The sequence below is a fragment of the Rhopalosiphum padi genome, chromosome 1, assembly GCF_020882245.1.
Source record: "Rhopalosiphum padi isolate XX-2018 chromosome 1, ASM2088224v1, whole genome shotgun sequence".
NCBI classification, from domain to species: Eukaryota; Metazoa; Arthropoda; class Insecta; order Hemiptera; family Aphididae; genus Rhopalosiphum; species Rhopalosiphum padi.
In genome coordinates, this window is record NC_083597.1 from 14668000 (window position 1) to 14689121 (window position 21122).

At 27.7% G+C, this 21122-nt stretch overlaps 1 protein-coding gene and 1 long non-coding RNA gene across 2 annotated transcripts; one reads left to right on the forward strand and one right to left on the reverse strand.

The window, feature by feature from the left end:
• Window positions 1-287: 287 nt before the first annotated feature.
• Window positions 288-18137, forward strand: LOC132917259 (probable ATP-dependent RNA helicase DDX31). Its single transcript, XM_060977908.1, has 11 exons — window positions 288-561; window positions 639-866; window positions 2110-2376; window positions 2443-2663; window positions 2768-3026; window positions 3084-3275; window positions 3742-3932; window positions 4108-4168; window positions 4302-4401; window positions 5878-6043; window positions 17904-18137. Exons 1-11 carry the CDS (start codon window positions 445-447, stop codon window positions 18025-18027), a joined length of 1926 nt encoding a protein of 641 aa, XP_060833891.1. The 5' UTR covers window positions 288-444; the 3' UTR covers window positions 18028-18137.
• Window positions 6719-8057, reverse strand: LOC132918538 (uncharacterized). The gene is made up of 3 exons (XR_009660511.1): window positions 7846-8057; window positions 7575-7790; window positions 6719-6890 (listed from the first exon to the last, which is right to left on the reverse strand). It is a non-coding gene; the product is annotated as an uncharacterized LOC132918538 (long non-coding RNA).
• Window positions 18138-21122: the final 2985 nt, after the last annotated feature.

Consider the following 21122-nt stretch of genomic DNA (forward strand, 5'->3'; position numbering starts at 1 on the left):
TAATTTTAAATTTCTACTCCCATTACTCCCACTACTTTTTTCTATCAGCTATACCTTTATCCTTTTTTATACGCTTCTGACATTTGCTATTTTTATGAATTACGAATAGTCCGAGTAGAATTAGAATATTATTTTTAACGACGAAACGACGTACTCACGTAATCAATTTTTTTTAGCTCACGGACCTACTTTAAAAGTTTAAAATGTTGAGCTTGTTATCAAGTTGTTTCTTTATTATCAATATTAACTGTCCTTATCATTGTGATTGCACGTGTTGTTTTAAGGTTACTGATAGGAATTCAAAGTTGAAATTTGTATTTTGTTAAATAATAATAATTTTGGTTTGTTTAAAATATACTATTTAATGTAACGGCTAATGAATCAGAAATTTGTGTTACATTTTAAATATTTACATATTATTTGATTTTACATTACCTATTTAGTATGAATTGTGACGAGTTTGGGGATGGTCTAGAAAATGACTGTGTCATCAATCGCGAAAAGGATCCTGTAAACTCCAGAGTGTTTGGTGTTGATAGAAGATCAAATTTTTCAAGAAAAGTAAAAATAACTATTACATTTTATATGAAATCTTGTTATTGAATACTATTGACATATACCATTTTTTTTGTTCACAGGAGAAAGGCAATGACGCCAGATTAAATGGAAAAAATTCAAATTATCAAAAGAGAAATAATGACAAAAAAAGTGGATATGTATCTTCAATGTTTAGAAATAATCCACAAGTACAATTACCTGTGGCTATACTTAATAAACAAGTTGACATTCAAGCTAATAATAAAAATAAGAATGCATTGTTTTCCACCTCAACATATAAGGATTTAACCGATCTGCATGCTCATATGGTTTGTTAAGAATGTATATATATATATTTTTTGATTATTGATATAATAATGCATAATAATGTAATCATTTTGGAATATTTCCTCAAATTATTAATTATTTTTTAAATAATAAGTTTTCAATTAGGTATTCCTAATTAATATTAGAGTCTTGAAACTCCAAATGAACTAAAATGGGTTGTATTACTTACAGATTAATGTTTTATTTTTAATGAGTTGATAATCAAATGTTCATGTTATTATGATTGATTCAGTCTTAATAATACATATAATTAACCATAAATAACAATTTGGTTTGAATAGATTATTTTAAACTAACTTAAGAGCAAGGCGCAATTTGAGTTTTAAATTTGGGGGACTATTATAATTTGCATGTATGTACTGTGTTTGATCCCTGAGATATATAAAGGTGGAAGGGGATATATACAAATAATTTTGTAGGGAAGGGGGGGCTATGATTGATTTTGAGGTGGCTTAGCTCCCCAAGCCCCCCTCAAATTGCGCTTATACTTAAGAGGACGCTTCACTCGCTTATGTTGTTTCCATTTTACAAACATACAACATAGTAAAATAGTTTCACGCGTGCAAGGACCACTTAGGCTGTAACCTAAGTTAAGCAATCAAATGTTTACACTTTTAAGAGAAGATTTTGGTTTGTACAACATCATTCTTATTTTATTGTTATCAGAACTACAAAAAAAGTTATTTAAGTTTGAAAAACACAAAAATAATGGATTTTGAAACGATATGCAATTTTTTCAAGCAATTTTATTGATGATATCAAAAAATTAAAAACAATGTTTCACAGATAATATTTTTCTTTATTTATCTTTAATTGGCTTGTTAAGTTTGGACTACAGCCCTAATGATTCTTTCCTGCATGAAATGGGTTTTACTATGTTCTATGTTTGTAAGATGGAGATAACACATGCGGGTGAAGCGTCTTCTTAATTAATTAAATAATGTAAGTTAATCTCATAATATTTATTAGTTTTTTTATTTTTATTATAGATAATAATTTCAATGACGAGTTATTTCTGTTAACTTATATTTTCAAGTATTAAGTGTTATTTACATAAATTATAGTTTATAATTATTGAAATGAGGTGTCATAACTCTTAAAGTATTTAACATAATTATCTATTTTATCTATTATTTATGCTATTTAGAGAATACTTAAGTTTTTCAATATTAATTATACCATTTATATCTAATATTCATTTTTCCATTTTTTCTCTTATAATAGATTGCAAATTTGGAACAAACGTTAGGAGTGACAAAATTGACAACAGTTCAAAGTCAAACAATTCCAATCTTACTATCTGGTAAAGATGCGATGGTTCAATCTGAGACGGGTAGTGGTAAAACGTTTGCGTACGCTGTTCCGCTCATTGAGTCATTACATAAGATTCGACCAAAACTATCTCGAACTGATGGCCTTAGGGCACTAATCATTTTACCAACCAGAGAATTAGCATTACAGACCTATGAAAATTTTATCAAGTTATTAAAGGTAAGATCATTAAAGTATACAAAATTATAAATATTAAATTAATAAAAATATATTATACATTTGTAGCCTTACACATGGCTTGTGCCCGGTATGTTTACGGGCGGTGAAAAAAGAAAATCTGAAAAGGCACGTATGAGAAAAGGTATCACAATACTTATAGGAACACCGGGACGATTATTAGACCACGCACAGAATACTAAGTCAATATCTTTTAAATCACTTCAATGGTTGATAATTGATGAAGCTGATAGGATGCTTGATCTTGGATATGAAAAAGATATCACTAGGTTAGGATATTTAAATATTTATTTAACTCTAAATGTAATACAAGTATTTACTATGTAATATAATAGTATATAATGTAATCTTGATTTAATTATTTATATTACAGTATTTTATCTATTATTAATGAACATCGCGATGAGTCTATACCTCGACAAACAGCCTTATTATCAGCAACTTTGTCTGAAGGAGTCCAACGGCTTGCAGGATTGTCATTGAAAGATCATGTTTACATTGATGCATCTTCTATAGGGGATACAGATTCAGAATGTTTAGCAATACCAGACAGTCTTTTACAATATTATGTTTTAGCTCCTCCTAAATTAAGACTAGTTACACTTTCTGGCGTTTTGTTACAAAAGTTACAAGTAAAATATATTGGTATAAATTTTAAAACTCTTTAATAACTACATTTATTTTTACAGAAAGGTCAAATTTCAAGCAAAACATTAGTTTTTATGGCCACTCAAGATATGGTTGACTTTTATACAGAATTATTAACCACTGTTCTAACTTGCTTAACTATGTTCAAACTTCATGGTAATATGACTCAAGTAGAACGTATGGAAGTTTTTAAATCATTTAAAGCTGCTAATCATGGAGTTTTATTTTGCACTGTATGTTTTTTATTTTCTATTTTATAATAATTTATTTTAATTATTAATTTACACACCAAGAGTTGGTTGAATTATTTACAAGAAAATTCAAAATAGTTGTTATTGTTTTTTGATTAATTTCAATTAAAAATAGAGTGTTTATAAAACAGAATATTTTCATGAATTCAAACAATAAATCAAAATTATCAATTTCAAAGTAATAATGTTTTCCTGCAAGAAATCATTGTATGCTATAAACATATTTAAATGTATAAGTAACTAGAAAGTAAAAATAATTGTATTGTTGCCTTGAGTTTTGATAATTAAAATTTAATTATATAAAAATATTTTTTTAATTATAATGCTTGAAATATTTAGCATTTATCTATAATTTTTATCATCATTAAAAAAATAAAAACAGCCTAAATAAGTAAATGTGCATGAATATGGTGGTTAGATTATTATATTTACTATTTACTATTTTCAGGATGTAGCATCAAGAGGTCTAGATTTACCTTTAGTAGATCGTATAATACAGTACAATGCTCCAATAACACCCACAGATTATGTTCACAGAGTTGGTCGAACTGCAAGAGTTGGTCAAAAGGGAGAAGCGACATTATTTTTAACACCACATGAAGCTATGTTTATAGCTAAACTTCAAGATCATTCCATTATGTAAGACCTACAGCCAAATACTAATAATAGATCATAAGAAACTTAAAAAACTTAGATATTCCCTTTTATATTAAAGGAATTATTAATAATTATTTGTTTTTAGTAATAAGTAATTACTAATCATATTATTATTATTATTATTATAAAGTAGTAAATTATTATAATTATATTTTAGAGCCTCTGAATTAAAAATGGATAAATGTTTGACATCAATTCTCACAATGGAATTTGAAGGTGTAAGTATATTAAAATTATTAATCAAAACACACCTGAATTTAATGTTTTTGTTTATTTTATGCAAAATATTACTTATTTGTTTTTTAATTGTCAAAGTTATAAATTATATAAACATAATTTATTTTGTATTAGGAACATGTTAAAACAGCTGAAATGGCGGCTAATATATTACAATCTCGCTTTGAAACAGCAGTACTTGAACAAGATCGTCTTCATGAATTGGGGTGCAATGGTATATACTATTATTTTCATAATCATATTATTATGGGGATTGGAAACGGAGATTTTCTATCTTTGTCTAACACACGCAACATAGAATTATAGATGTGATCTATTTCCAATTTATTGATTGGTAAAATAAAATGATAAGAATTTTAAAAATAAATTTGAATTTGGCATAAAATCTTCTTGAGATCAACTTTCCCACATTTTTGATTTTAACTTCTCCTAAAATTGAAATATATAAATTTTTTAATTATTCTTTTTTAGTATAATGTTTTTAGGAATTTTTTTTGTGGTGGGGAGGGGGGATAAAATCGAAAATGTGGGAAATTCTATATCAAGTAGACCTAATGAAAAATTCAAATCTGTGTTCAGAATTCTCATCACTTCATTATATAAATAGGTACATTGGAAATAGAACATGTCTATAATCAATGATTATAATACAATACATAATGAATTAATGAATAATAATTTATAATTTAATATAATATTTGAATTTATGTAAATCAAGTTAAACATCGCAATTAAATATAAAACATACTTACAAAATACCAGACATAAATTACATAATTAAATATCATTTTTTAGTGTATTTTTTTTAGCATCAGGAAATCTTTTCCGGTAATCATATAAAATATATTATATATATTATTAAATAATACATTATTATATAATAAAAACGAGTATTTGTTATTTTGTGGGCGAATGAGTAGTTGATTGAAAAAAGTACAAGTAACAACTTTTATAGGATATAGAATTTAAAAAATATTTTGTTATTGTATTTTTTTGCCTATCTTAAATATTTTAGGCTTAAATTTAAAAAAAATCAAAAAGCACCCTTATTTTAAATTCAACCCTCTTGAGGCACGCCTTAGGGTAAACCAATTATTACGAAACTTTACACAATTCATTTTTTTATGGTTTTTAACAAATTCCATGGGTAGCCCAATCAAAAATTTAAAAAAAAAAATCATCATTTATACATTAAGGACCACCCTAATAATCATATGTTATGTGTGTTTAGACAGACAGAAAATCACCACTTCCAATCCCCTTAAATACTTTTGGTATTTGTGAAAGCATTAATTTAATATACCACTTTTGCTTGTATATTTTACCTGTGATTCAGCAGTACTTTGGTAATCTAATGTTTTTTTATACTTTAAATCAATAGTCACAATAATATATCAATTTGTGTACCCAATTTTTATATTATGTCACAAAATACACATATTAGTGAGTTAAATATAAATAAATAATTTAAATTGTTGACAATTTTGAATATATTATATGAGTTATATGCAATACTGAAGTAATACAACTGAATTTTATTATTTTAAATCCTTGAGAAATATACAATATTAAATAATAAATAATAAATCATTAACTTATATTAGATTTTTACTACACAAATACCAATTTTTATAATAATTAATGCTAGTGTGTAATACTGAATTATTTACCATTTAATTGTGTATTACAGCTTTTAAGTCATGGGTTAGATCTTATGCAAGTTATCCAAAAAGTAGTCGAGAAGTTTTTAACTTTAAAGATTGCCATCTTGGTCATTACGCTAAGAGCTTTGCTATACGAGATGCACCAAGAATAATTGGAGGAATTGGTAAACCAAAGAAAGATCCTAGAATGAAGTTAGTAAATCTTATTAAATTTTACTCTAATTTTACTTTTAAACTTATATAATTATTCAATTTAACAAGGATAAAGTTGTATCAATATTTAAATAATTTTTATAATGTAAAGGCGTATTTTTCATTTTTATTCAAAAAGAATTCTTTAATGATTATTTTATTGTCATTGTTCAATAGTAGTTATATTATTAAATACTTGATTATGTGTTGATATCTTAACAAATTTTAAAGAGAAATATTCAAATATGGATACATCTTTATTATTAATATTATATTAAAATTAAGCATATTAAATTGTTAACTATTGGCAATTTTGTGTTACCTCGTTGCTCATAACGCGCAATCACCAATAAAACAATGATAAAAGCACATAATTTTTAAATATCTTATAATATTATACCTAGAAGTATAAAAACTATAATTAATTATTTAAACAGATATAACTAAAAGTTAAAATATTAATTAGAAATAATAACAACCTTTGGTAAGTTAAACATCTCTAGGAATATAGGATATTAAAGAAAAACATAATACGTTAAAAATAACAATTTATAATTATTTATTAATATTATTATAATAATAGAATAACTTATATATTATATTTTTATTTTAAATATAATTTATTTCTAAATATGTAGAATAAATTTAATAAAATTAAATTAAATACCTTGGTAAAGAATTTTTAGGATCCATTAATACAATTCAAAGCTGAATAGTAAGCATATTGGATTATTATTTCATTTTTAAATGATTGAGACATTTGAGAGTAAAAATGTTTTTGTATTTTTGTATGATATTCTGAAGAGCATTTTAGTCCTTGAATGCATTCAATTTCTAATTTCTAAACCTTAAAATTAAAAAAAATATATATATAATATCTTCTAAAACATGCAACATTAATCATTATATTATTTATTCAGTCTCAGCCCAATAATTACAATAGTTTAACTGAATTTTATACAATTTTAAATGATTTTTCACAATCACTCATGATTTGCTCAGTTATAGTTGTGATATTGTTAAGGTCTGGTGGACTGGAAAATTGTTATTGAAAATACAACTCTTAAGTTTATTTTTTTAAACATATTTTCTTTGGTCTAGGTAATTGATTCATAAGATACGATTGTTAGTGTTTTGAACGTTAAGTGAAACCATTTTTGGCCTTAAAACGTTTCATTATAAATTACTGTTTGTTATGTCATATTATATTCAAGGTAATCAAATTGCAGTACTTTAATATTTGTAATAAATAAATATATTTTATGTGTTAATCAAAAATTTAAGAATAATAAGCGATTAGACCTTGGGAATATTTAAGTAAACTACTATTAGGTATAGGTTATTATGCTGCTATACTAGGGTACCAAATACCAATGTGGTACCAAACCAAGACAATATAAATAAATTAGAACTATAGATGCACATTGCTGCAACTATTTTGAGGAAATAAAATAATAGATGAAAAACGGGTGAGAGGAGGATGTTAGCAATCAAAATATTCACGGTACTGACTCAATGTGTATGGCTTTACTTGTTCAACTCGAAACCAAATGTTAACAAATATTCATTTTTCTGCCCCGAAGATTTGCACCGTTTTTCTATAAGTGCCCGATTGTTCCAAACTGTGTGATAATCGATTTCAAACACAAAGGACGACAGCAAAAGTGTGAAAATGGAACGGTTTTCTTTCTAACACTCCACTTTCCATTGTGTAAATGATTGTAGTATGATTACTGTGTTCAGCTTACTGAAAAATTACTCTTAATTTGTTTTCCTGGCTAAGATGATAGATTCTATGCTACCTGTATATTGTATAATGTATATAGGTAGTACTGCTCCACCTGTACTGTTCCAAATATTTTGAACAACCAAATGGAAAATTCAATGTAAACCAAAATTGTTTGCGATAGAAAATGAAATCGTCTATAAATTGATAACGATCGCGATGTATCAACATATCGTATACTTACAAGTTACTAAATAGTATATTAAATCGTTGGACATATATCACTTAATTTCGTACAATCGTATGTATTGTTAAAAAACACAATTATTTCTACCATATTATCGTAATACTACAGTAACAGTATTATATTATAAACATTATTACATTTATCCAAGATGTAGTGCAGACGTGCTACGTCTGATTAGGACTACGACTACTACGAGTGATTACGCACTCAATAAAATACTTTGCAGTGTTAATTCATAAGGATTAAAAAAATAAATATTGATGTTTATTATATTTTTGGAAAAAGATTCAATATTTTTCAAGTATTTTCTTTTTTCTTTTGTAGATATTTACTTCTTATATACAATTATAAAACAATTTTTCTAAGTGATTGGTAATGTTCTTAAATGCCACATTATTGAGCAGAATTCTTACTAATATTGAAATATAATTCACATATCACATATCATAGCCGTATTTATTGTTGTGAAAGTGGTGGTTTTTATTATTTTAAATTTGAATGTTATAATTATTGAAATTATTTATTTATTAAGGTGTTTAAATCGTACACATGCATACGCACCAATCAATTGTTTATTTTTCCTATTTCAGCATCTAATAAAAGTCGAAATTTAGATGGCTGACTGCCATTTTCTCTATCTTTCTCTTTCGTATTTACATAAAATATAATTCGGTAATTATTGATTCATAATAAATCAAATAATTTAATAATTTATTATTAATTCTTTGTTAAACTTTGTCGTCGTTATTATTTATGATTAGTGTATTTTTTTTTTTTTTAGTACGTAATATTTACACAATATAACACGATATAACCAATGAAAATTAAGTACCCATATTTTAGAAATTACTGTGTACTATATAATTTAAAATGAAAAAGAATTACATTGTGTTGTTGTCAAGCTTATTACTGATTTAATATGATGTAATAATAATACATTTCATACATAATATATTATACGTCTTAAGCTACGTCATAGGATTATTTTTTTAATTTTCCGGCTGGAAGATGAAACGTTTCTGAAACGATCTATTATAGATATTGTGTCTTCGTCGTCGCAAGTCATAATAATATATAATATAAGATCCGATTGTTATTTATTTTGTTATTAGTTCTACAGTTTGCAGCAACAATGCCTAGGCGATGCGTACTTGAAAAGATTTTGGTTACAGGTCAATTGTTATTGTCAGAGCGGTTCAGCTGGAAAATCGGGCTCTGGGTACTGAGGAGGGGGATGGTAAATAACAATAAGATATCCAATTATTTGGCTCGGACCAATTACCGATTGGATGTGCGCCTTGGGTTTCCCGATTATGTAACCGCATATGCGCCACATAATCTTCAAGGACGATTGGAACATTTTTCTTGTTCTTTTTCCATCGACCGTATATACTTATAATACATTATAAATTATAATAAACTCTAAAAAAATATAAACGAAAGTATTCTAATAATTCTTTTACCATGAATGTATTTACAATAGAGTTGAACTGTTGTAAATCGGATAGGTATTTGTATTTAAATTCAATAGCTATATATAGGTTACAACTTATAACTATCTGAATAAAAAAACATGGATAATAGTATGTCATTTAAAAAATCCAGACTTACCCATTTTGTGTTAGTAGCGTATATTATAGACCTGCACCTGCTGTTATCTGTCTTGTCAAAAATTATTTGGATGTAAAATTATTTACGAATCAATAGTTTACCTATATACAGTTATACAACTATACTTAGGTAATATATTTGTTTTAATACACATACTCATGTAATATATATGACTTATTATACTTGTTATATTTAGTTAATAATTATCAAATTATTATCTGGTTTTTTATTTTTTATTATTTTACCCATCATTAATATATTTAAACTAACAAGACATGTGCAAAAAATGTTTTATACGATCATGGCTGCATTAATCAACACCCACTAAAGTTCCAAAAAAATTTAAAAAAATCTTTACATCCGCTATTTGTTTTATGGACAAGTAACCGTAATTATAACAACTATTATACTGCTAATGAGTTCGTAAATACGTATAGTTTGCTGTATTTTTAAATCATCTTTATTTTGGCGTATAATATTTTTATATCGTTGTAAGAAATTTTATTAAACAAATATTATTGCCGATTACTGCGTCATAGATAGGTATGGAATTACATTTTATGTAAAGACTCCCTAGCAATTATTCAGACAGTGTATTATTATGTAATGATACTGTATAATACAATAGCCTTACTAGTCTGATCATATTTATAATCATAGAAAGTTAATTAACTTACGTATCACTGTATAAATGCAGTATAAAGTTAAATGTTAAAAATCTTGATAGTACGTTTAGAGTACCTATCTTCCACTAAATAATTGCCAATATATTTATACATCGTGCTTAATGCGCATTATATATCTATATAATAAAATAATATTATTATATTATAGTTCGGTATAAGCAGTGAAAAAAGAAAGACATAGGTAACACATTGCAGTATAATAGTCAAACGGGTTGCACTATATATTCGTCTCGATTTGATAAAGATATTATGTCTACTACAAAACACTATATAATATTATATAACTGCACTCAAATAAATCTTTAAAAACGCGTTTCATTTATTTCTTGGCAATATCACAACAGCCCATTAAATTATTTCCCTTAATTTCTCTTGTTAATTTCTGCTGACAAATCACCAGTAATTTTGATCTCGGACACTGTATAATAATTTTTTCTTCACTAACAACATGTAATTTGCCGTAGTATGTGTATAGTTAGGGAATTCTGTAGCAGTTTATTACTAACATGCGGCATGTAAACTCATTTGACCGAAGAACACATCGTTTATACCGGGTGATCCATTTAACAGAAGACACTCATTATTTCAAAAACCATTGTCGTTTTTAAAAATATTTTGTACCATTAAAAACAGTATTTTTCTAAATAAAAATTTTAACTTTTAATGATAACTTGTCTTTTTTAATTATTTATTTCAATGTAGATATTTTATTAAGTTCCTCGTTTGATGTATAAAATTCAAAATGTGGAATAGTGGTTTATGAGTTATAAGTACTTTAAAAAATTTTATGTTACTTTTACTTTTAAACACAGTCATACAAAATTTTGGTTAACTACTCCGATAATCTAATCTCTAAAATATTTAAGTTATAACTAAGTATAAAATACTTGTCTGGTATTTGATTTTCATAGATCAAAAAACTGAATAATATTTTGATTGGAATATGAAATTAAAAATGTACGGTGTCGTTCAATAGAGTAAAAAATTTTAAAATATGTAAAATACAATTTTAGGTTTAAATTTTTTTCATATTCCGAATAGGAATTTTATTTGACCCTGCTATTTATTACAGAACTATAAAAAAAATAACAGCATTGAAAGTCCTAAGCATTAAGCTTTAAGCTTTAATCGTTACCTTGGATCCTTAAAAATGCTTTAAGCTTAAATCTTGTGGTGGTTTCTGGCAGTAATTGTGATATAGCTAGTATTTATTGGGTTTTATGGGAAGGAGAGCCCGTAAAAGTTCTGCTTCTTAAAGTTAAATTCCCAATATTTTCATGTGCTTGAAATTTTCTCTAAATATTTATATCAGCATATTTTATTGAAATGATATAATTTTTGAAATATTTAATTTCTTTTTGTGCTATTATAAATATTTAGAATTTTCTACTTTCTCAGATTTATTTTTTAGTTCTCAACACTTTAAAATTTTATTATTTATAATTTTTTTATTTTATTTATTGTACAATGCAATGTTCCTCGTGAGTTGTTCTTACAATAATTAAAAAATTCATTTTAACATTTGAAGGGTACAGCGGAAAACAGTAGTACCTATAAATTAATACTTCAAATTATTTTCTTAAAACTGTATATATACTATAATCTTTCTTTAGCAGTATATCTAATCTTTTTATTTAATAGTAGCAGACTGAACGATTTTTTCACTCAATCGATTTTAACAGTTAATATTACTCCTAATTTGTCATCATATCAAACCATAAAATCAAAATAGCTAAAAAATGGACTGCTACCATTTTTCCCGTGTATTCTTCAATTTAATTTATATGTGTTGGAAGTTCAAATTTTGAAAAATTTGGTTGAATTAGATGGATTTTAGTTATTTTATTATATTTCAAAAAACATGTTATTTATAAGTCGTTAATTTATCATTGAATTCAAATTTAACTTATCCTTTACAGTGACAAACTCAATGACAGGGTATACTCGAAATCTAATATCTATATTTATATTATTGCCTATTGTTATAAAAGGTTATGTACAGATTTAAAATGTGTTTGTAATTGAAGAGTCAAGCACCTAAAAAAAAAAAACATAAAAAAATGTGTCATGTTTATTTTGGATTATAATATGTAATTTTTTAATGATTTAAATATCTCGTGAGAATTTATTTAATGTTAGAATGTACAAATGTAAACATGACTCGATTTAATGTATGAAAGTTGCAGGAAACACGCGCTTAAAAAATACAAAAATAGCAAAACATAAATTATAGAATTCGTAAGAATAAACATGACTTTCAACTATTAAAAAATAAATTGTTCATTCAAATAAATATTTTCATGAATTATTTCATGAAATGAAAAAAATACAACATATATGTAACATTTTCAGAAGGTATAATAGGATAACCGTTAGATAATTATTATATGATTTTTATTTTTTTATTTATTTATTGATATAATTGTTTCAATACACTGAGTATTTTTACAATATTTGATTTTTATAATAACAAAAACAATTTAGACCTATAATTTACCCGTATAAATAGGTATAGGTACATTTAATAATTATTGGAGTTCAGTTTAAGTATAATTTTTTTCATATATCTGTAAAGGTAGTACTTTAAGTATGATATTAATGCGTCATTAGTTTTAATATATTGTAGTGTGTGTGTGTGTGTGTGTGTGTGTGTTTGTGGTGTATAGATATGCAGACTAACTCTGGAAAAGCCGAGTGCTGATACACATATAGGTTGGTAGGTATTTTGTTTTTTTTTCGTGATATTTTTGATTTTCTTGGAGTTGGATTTAAAATTCGTTTCGGCTGCCGGCCGCCGGGGTCGACACTGTTTAAAAACTTATTAATTTCTCGACGCACACTGATTATAATCGAACAACAATCTCATTGTTTATAAGGCGAGCGCGATGAAGAAAAAAAATTTAAACACAAAAAGGATATGTGTGTACTGTATAGGTACACGGAGAAGAAGGTTTTTAAATTCTGGTAGCTGCAGGGGTTCTCATAGTCTGCCCCCCATCGGTCCTGTGTTTATCGGTCGCAGCTCCCGTCTGACAAAATCCTTTCATCATTATCGCCGCATCACACCCTTTTGTTTGATACGCGCACATACTCACTCGATCACTATTGTATAGTGTAAAACTTGATACATATTATATACTGCACCAGCAGATATAGACACGTTATTAACTGCTGCCTCACTTATTATTATTATCATTACCATCATCATCAATTGTGTTATAATGATTAAAATGGTTCGGGGGCCTTTTACCGATCCTCTTTTGTTATCGACTAATAAACATTATGCCGAGACAATGGTTGATTTTTTTTCACTCGTCCTAGGCCTATTATAGTTTATCAATAAATTTTAGAAAAATTTAACAATTTTTTTTTTCAAGCATTATTATACTGTATAAATATTGTAACGTTATAACCACATTAAACTATTGCAGCGCATTTATTAATATTCTTTTACATGATATGTTTTCGTATAAATACTATTTGCTAAAAATTAGAATGATTATAATTACACCGTTGTTACGTTAAGTGTAGGTAAATCAATGTAACTAATTTAATCAAATCAATTGTAATATCTAATAATAATATATATATAGTGTCAAAATCTCAAATTAATTAATTAGTGTTATATTACACTAGTATTATTAATTTTTTCATGGGAGGTCAATGATATGAAAAGTATGATGCCAATTCGAGTATATGTTACATCATTAAAAAACAGCGCACTAGCTTCAGAATGTTAAATTCAAATTGTTTAATCGAATGTCATTTATTGTCTGTGTATTATAATATTTATGTATGTTAAAGACTGTAAATAAAATAAAATTAATAAATATACAAATAAATAGTATATAAATAATCATTAAATTATATTTTGTCAGTAATTGCAGATTACAATGTTAATACTTATAGATAATACTAATATTATATTACATTGAATGTTTCTATCAAATTTTGAATAAAAACAAAGTATCTAATTTTAGTGATAGCATACCGAAACTTTAATTGTTATAAAAACGTTTGCGAGAAATTTCTTCGCGAAAACCGAACTACGTGTTGAAGAAAATAAATACTGTATTTGACACGATATATCAGATGCAGGGACGCGATTTTACTCCGTATGACGATGTATTATTATTATATTATTGCTGATGGTTTACAAAGATGAACCACATTAAGTTTAGGTATTAGTACGTACCTGTTTTGGTAACGTGTGAGACGCGCCAATTGTATTGATAAATTATCGTCTTCGCGCAAAACAAGTTTTCCATATAATAGGGATTTCTGCAAAGCGTGGCGTGCGAATAGAATAGGGACAACCCTCTCCCCCACGATAAAATTATGAGAAACGTTTGAAAAATAAACATCACCAGTAATACGCTGCGCCGCATGTATGTGATATAAAATAGGGTGTTGTGTTGCGCTTAATCCCGCGGTTGTTAATAATGATAGTTAACATCGGGCTCGCACAAGCACACATGACGATAACAAAAGAGCCTTTCAAAACACTCATTTATTTATTGTTCAAGATGCTTCGTCGTCCATTAATTTCTCAACTGGATCTCGACCATATCACAACCATAGCAATAATATAATAATAATAATAATGATGATGATGATGATATAATATAATAATATATGTCTTATATGATATTAGACGTAGAACAAAAGGATCTGCACCCCATCCACTCCCCTTTCCTTATTACAATACAACCCATACTTTTATACATGATATATATACATAGGACTCAAAACTCTCGATTGATACGCTCCCTTTACCGTTATAATATATTATGTTACTGAGAAAGGCCCGAAATTATTTGTCAATATTCTGAATAGTGCAAAAAACAACTTTTTGCAGCTAAAGCTGTAGAATGTAGATAATATTGTTTAAGCATAGGCAAGCTAGATTTCTGCAGTAGATGATGATCGAGAATATGCGGATACCAAAAATATTTTATCAGTAAATCAGTAATATTACGTTTATTATTAAATAGGCACAAAAACAAGAACATTTAATTAAGTTTTGAATTTAAAAAGTAATGATTCTGAACTAAATTAAACTACAAACATGATTGTACTGTGTGTATAGTTTTATATAGGTACCAGACAGTATAACGAAAAAATATTTAAAACTTAACTAAAAAACTAAAATTTGATTCAAAATTACACAAAAATTCTATAATGTGATAATTAAATAAATATATTTAATAGGGTGTAAAAGTCTCATCAAATTCGACGGCTTTGATTATATCATAATTTAAAATATATATATATATATATAGGCAGTTACTTATTCATAGGAGCAAGAAGGGGGCGGTGAGGATAGTTTGCGCTTTCACCCTCAAAACAAGAATCGAAGTCATGGTCCTCATAATTTTTCATAGCTATTAAATAACAGACACAAAAATAAATAAATATACACACTATTTTTCTATGATAAAATCATTAAAATCAATAAATTCTTTGCTTCACTCAGAATCTAAAATATATTTAAAAGTGAAAAATATACTAAATGGAAAATATCTATTTAAAAATTCATAATAGTTTTTAAATTTCTTATTCATTTTGAATAATTTTAAAAGCAAACTGAGATGGGAGTTATTTGATGGGTGTTTGAGCTGAGATAACCCATCCCTCACGGGTTTGTAGGTTCTTAGCAAACTTAGCACCCCCTGAATTTAAGGTCTAGTTGCGCCGTTTTATGTGCGTACTTACTCTCGGTTGTGTAACTGGAATCCACCGTTATCAGCGCAGATGACGCAATTGTGATTTTATATGTTTGACCGTCGCCGCTGCCACCACCAACCTACCGGTTAGTATTAGACAAATTGCCTGGTGATTATTTGAGGTATAGTGCGATCGTTGTAAGAGTGTATAAAGAAAATTATAAATTAGGTCACGCCACCACTGGGGCGATTTTATATTTAGTAATCGCCACTAATCAGCTCTTTTGCACGGACAATTTACATTTTCTACGGTCTGTTGTGAGCGCCGCTCTAGACGCGAACGTCGACGTCACCGTCGTAGTTAAAACAACAACTACCTAGTTTACTTAGGCAACGTGAAACCACAAACAGTTTTTGCGAAGTTCAAAAAATATAGGTACAAAGTGATTCACCAAATCTATGCACACACCACCATTTTTCTCTCAAATTACATTTTAATTTAAAACTTGATTTTTGGAACTTTTAAGTGCCTTTACATAAAAAAATAGGTTGTTTAAAAGATGGTTATGATGATTTGAAAACTTTAGTAATTAATACTAATCCGTCTGGCATCTATATAAATATTTTTATTTCTATTTCACATTTTTGTAAGATAATTTTAAGCACTTTTATCCTTGATATGTACACTACAATAACTCAAAAATTTCTAGTTAGAATTTCGATATGGATACACCAATATTTTCAATAAAAAAATCAACTATTTAACAATTATCATTAAAAAAAAATTGTTTTTCACTATAAAAATAGAAGTTTATACCGTCACAGGACACTCCTTAATTGGTATATATAGATAATCTAAATAATCGAAAATACGGATCTCAAGTATACTTAAAAATAACAAAAATCGGAATTTGAATAAATGCATTATTAAAGAAATGAGAGCGAGCATGTTTGATGAATCACCCTATTTAACAATATTATGTAGGTATATAATGAGTATTATTATAATGCACATTGAGCGTACCTATATGCCGTTGTAGCCTGTTGACGTTGTCGCCGATGCGCCGCGTCTCCGTGAAAACCGGTGGCGCGGGTCACTGCATTCGTAAACAAGAATTTTTTTATTCAGGAATAATATACAATCCTTACATGTTGTATAAAAAAGAAATTAATTAATTGAACATACATGCATCATATACGAGCGGAGAAATCCGCGACGTTGACGGAATTCCGGAAGTCTGTTTGCTCAATTTTCATACTCTATAAGAGGCCCCATTTCCTATTTTTAGGCGGCGAGGAGTTGGATTGCTGGAAAAGTAATTGAGATTAGACGTTAATAATATAATAGTCTGTAATCTGAAGATTTGAATATGGCTCTGAATACGATTTCTAAATCGCTATTTCGCCTTTATTATCGTATATTATCTTTGTTTGAGACATATTATACGAAAAGCTGTATTTTAGGTACCTACGCAAAGGACACGGGATTGAACGATTTTAATTTTGTTTGTATTAAACGTTTTTATCAATCTACAGGATTAAATACCATATTCTATAATTATAATATATGTTTAAATAGGTTTTTAAAAGCGAATTTAAAATTAATTTCCTTCCCCTAAAGGCCTATACTATGTGAAGCCACAGCATAGGTATATTTGTATTTTGTGTAGGCAATGTGTATACAATTCTAAAATCTAAAGGTTCATAAAGGACGAATCATCGCAGAAGGGATTAGTTTGATCAACAACGATACCTTTACAAAATCGTTATTGGTTATTTTTTTAAATGATTTAATATATTATGTAATTTTACTTTTTTTGTTGTAGTTATTGTACAATGTACCTATATAAGAGTTTAGAACTTTTTGTGTTGAATATAATATCGATACAATACTTAAAATTTCTGTTTGCTATTTTTGTTACAGAAATCAAAGAAAAATTCCTAAGACCGACAGTGGAGCACTGTTTAAGAAACGAAAATCGGATAAGAGTATTTCGGCCTCGGAGTTCGACAGTGGAATGAAGGCGAAAAAAAGGAAGATGAATTGAAATCTGACGTGGCGTACATTAATTTGAGTTTATGTAATCGACAACTATTGCAATACATAATAACGACAGATTTTTTTTTTAAAAATAAATTATAATTCTTCACTTTTTAAGTTATTTTTTTTTTATATATATATATATATATAATTAACAATTTCGATTCTGAACTGACAAGACTTACAATAGAATAAATTGTTATAATTGCATACGAAATACACATAACAGAAATCGCGAATTAATTGACAAGATTGTAACGTTAGTTTGATACGGTCTAACTAAAATAAAAGGTAAATACGTATTATAGTTTTGCGTAAGCCGTTGATAATGACGGTTTGAGATGTTCTTGTTGGCGTTCTAGAGTTCAACATTTGTTATTATGGCGAATCGTATAACGAGGGGTAATAATAAAAATAAAAAAACGTTTTATACATTATTATATTTGTACATATTTTCCCCGCGGCCGTATAATAAGGTTTGCAAACAAGTAACAACTGATAAACTACTTGTGTATTTGTTTATGCGTGTTCCTATTGTTGTACGTGTATAATACGTAGGCACACTTAACGGAATGAATTTCGAACATTTCACAATCTCATTTTAATTTTAATTTTTAATTAATTATGATCATGCAACGAGTGAATAATCAACGCTGTACATAGTGTCCATTCACACGTAAGTATAATATAATATTATTATTATTGTGCGCGCGTCCACAACGCGTTGGAATATACCGCGTGGATAAAGTATCCAGTCTATCATAATAACGGTTACAATATTGAACGGTTTGAACGAAATAATATATTGTTTATTTGGTAATACTTTTGTGCAGGTTTACTGCTAGTTACTATACATATACTACATAAACTATACTCGCGTTATACTTAACGCGATATAATATGATAGATAACATTTAAAAATTATTCCTGTTCTTATGTTTATTTAAATTTAATATGAATATATTTTTGCTTAATTCGATACAAAAAATTGGAAAAGTTGTTACTTTCGTATTAATTTTGAGGCAGCCACAGCCAATTTGTACAAATCCTGTTTGTATAAGTCGCGCGGTCGTCTGTATGATAAAGTGTCAATAATCACGCAAAATCACAATCATGGCGTCTGATGAATATAAAATATTATTATTTGTTAGAGTTTAAACACGTTGAAGAGGAGAATATTTTCTTCGAGATAATTTCATATTATATTTTGTATACCTTTTATGAAAAATATTTGTCAACAAAGGAGTTGCAATATAGTAATATGTCTTAATAACTAATGTAAAACAATATAACTTCTTATCGTTATTGACAGCATTTAAAAAAAGGATAATATTAGCCATTAGGTAACATTATGAGTTATGACGATATCCCGAAAATGTTCTCCTCTTCAATTTTGGTAATAATATTCAAACCCTAACAGTGACCTTATGTAATTTTACTATATATTTCCAGTTTGATGTGCATACTGCATACGGGTATTAAGTTCTTTGAACTTTTAAGAGTAGAAATTCCCACCGAGATTCCGTTAAGAGAGTCTCATAATTTAGATTTCAGGGGTTTCGGATACAAATTTAACATCTACCGTTTAAAGAGCATTATGTATGGCGATAAACATTTTTCAACGAGTACTACCCTTTTTTATAGTCCTTTTTAATAAATAGTCAGGATAACGGTTCTTATTCTATACTCGAACAACTTAATAATACAATTGTAATAAATATAAATTAATATTAAATACTATAATTTTCAAATCATCATAGTTCCATGTTATCGTTAGTATTTATAATTTAATTAAGTACTCGATAAATAATTTATAAAATTTTAATTGATAAGTATATCAATATAATTTAAAAAAAAACCATCTCACATGGTCACATAAAATATCCATAATTATCTTTTGAAAAAGAAATGTTTTCCCACATGACACTTCTTAGATTATATGAAAAGTTTAAGGAATTAAAAGTATGGGTATACCTATTTAAAAATTGAAAAAATTATAATTTGTTCATTACTAAAGAAAAAAATTGAAGTGAACATACTTTTCGTGAACCACCCTATGATCGATATCTTATAATTATTCACTTAAATACTGATTACAGTCAATTATGTGGTCGAAAATAACACCACATAGGTATATGTGGACGATATATTATTACGTATGTCCAGAGCGTAAACACTATTACAATTTATCATTACTCGTGCGTCGTGTGTTGTCCGTGCAGTATATAATATTACCAAACTAAAGGGACAAATTATGTTTAATTGGCCAAGTGATGATCCACTGCCTTCGACGAAGACGACGCGCGACGTTACGGCACACCGTGCGCGTATACACGTGTGTATAGGTAAGGTACACAAACACATACACACACACACAGACACAGACATTTTCTTAGCTCAAGGCTCAAGGTTAAATCAATGACCTCACCCGTGTGTGTGTCTTTTCCTCGCCAAGGATATTAACGATAATAATAATCGAAATTTCAGATAGCTTTGAGGTAGTAGTCGTCAGATTGGTACTTTGTTAAGCGTTTTCCATTAATGACTATAGAGCGCGATATAGGCGGCGGCAGGCCATCAGGTGTCTATCGGTTTATTCGTATACGTATAGGCATATACCTATATATGTATATACATACCTATGTAACGTGATGAATTTTAATTGTAATGTGCCACTACAATGAGAGAATACCGCCGCCGCCGGTAGCGTTGTTTTGTCCGATTCAATCACATGCGATAACACACACACACACACACACACACACACACACACACACACACACACACACACAAGCGCGCGCGCGTTAGATTTTAATAATAATATAATATTATAAAGGTAATATACGCGCTGCAGACGAGTCTTTATTTTATTCGAATATAATCGTACTATTATTATATATTTATATATGACGCACGGCAGCTATTGCGACACAATAAAAGACCCTCCGCGAGATTTCGTGCCGTAAACAAGTGTATTGTAGCTCGATGGGTAGCGGTATATTGTAAGTATAATACGAAAACCATAACTTTAATTTTGACTTTTAAATGATCTCAATAATAATTAATATATTATGGAAATAATCATCGTCATTATGACACCGT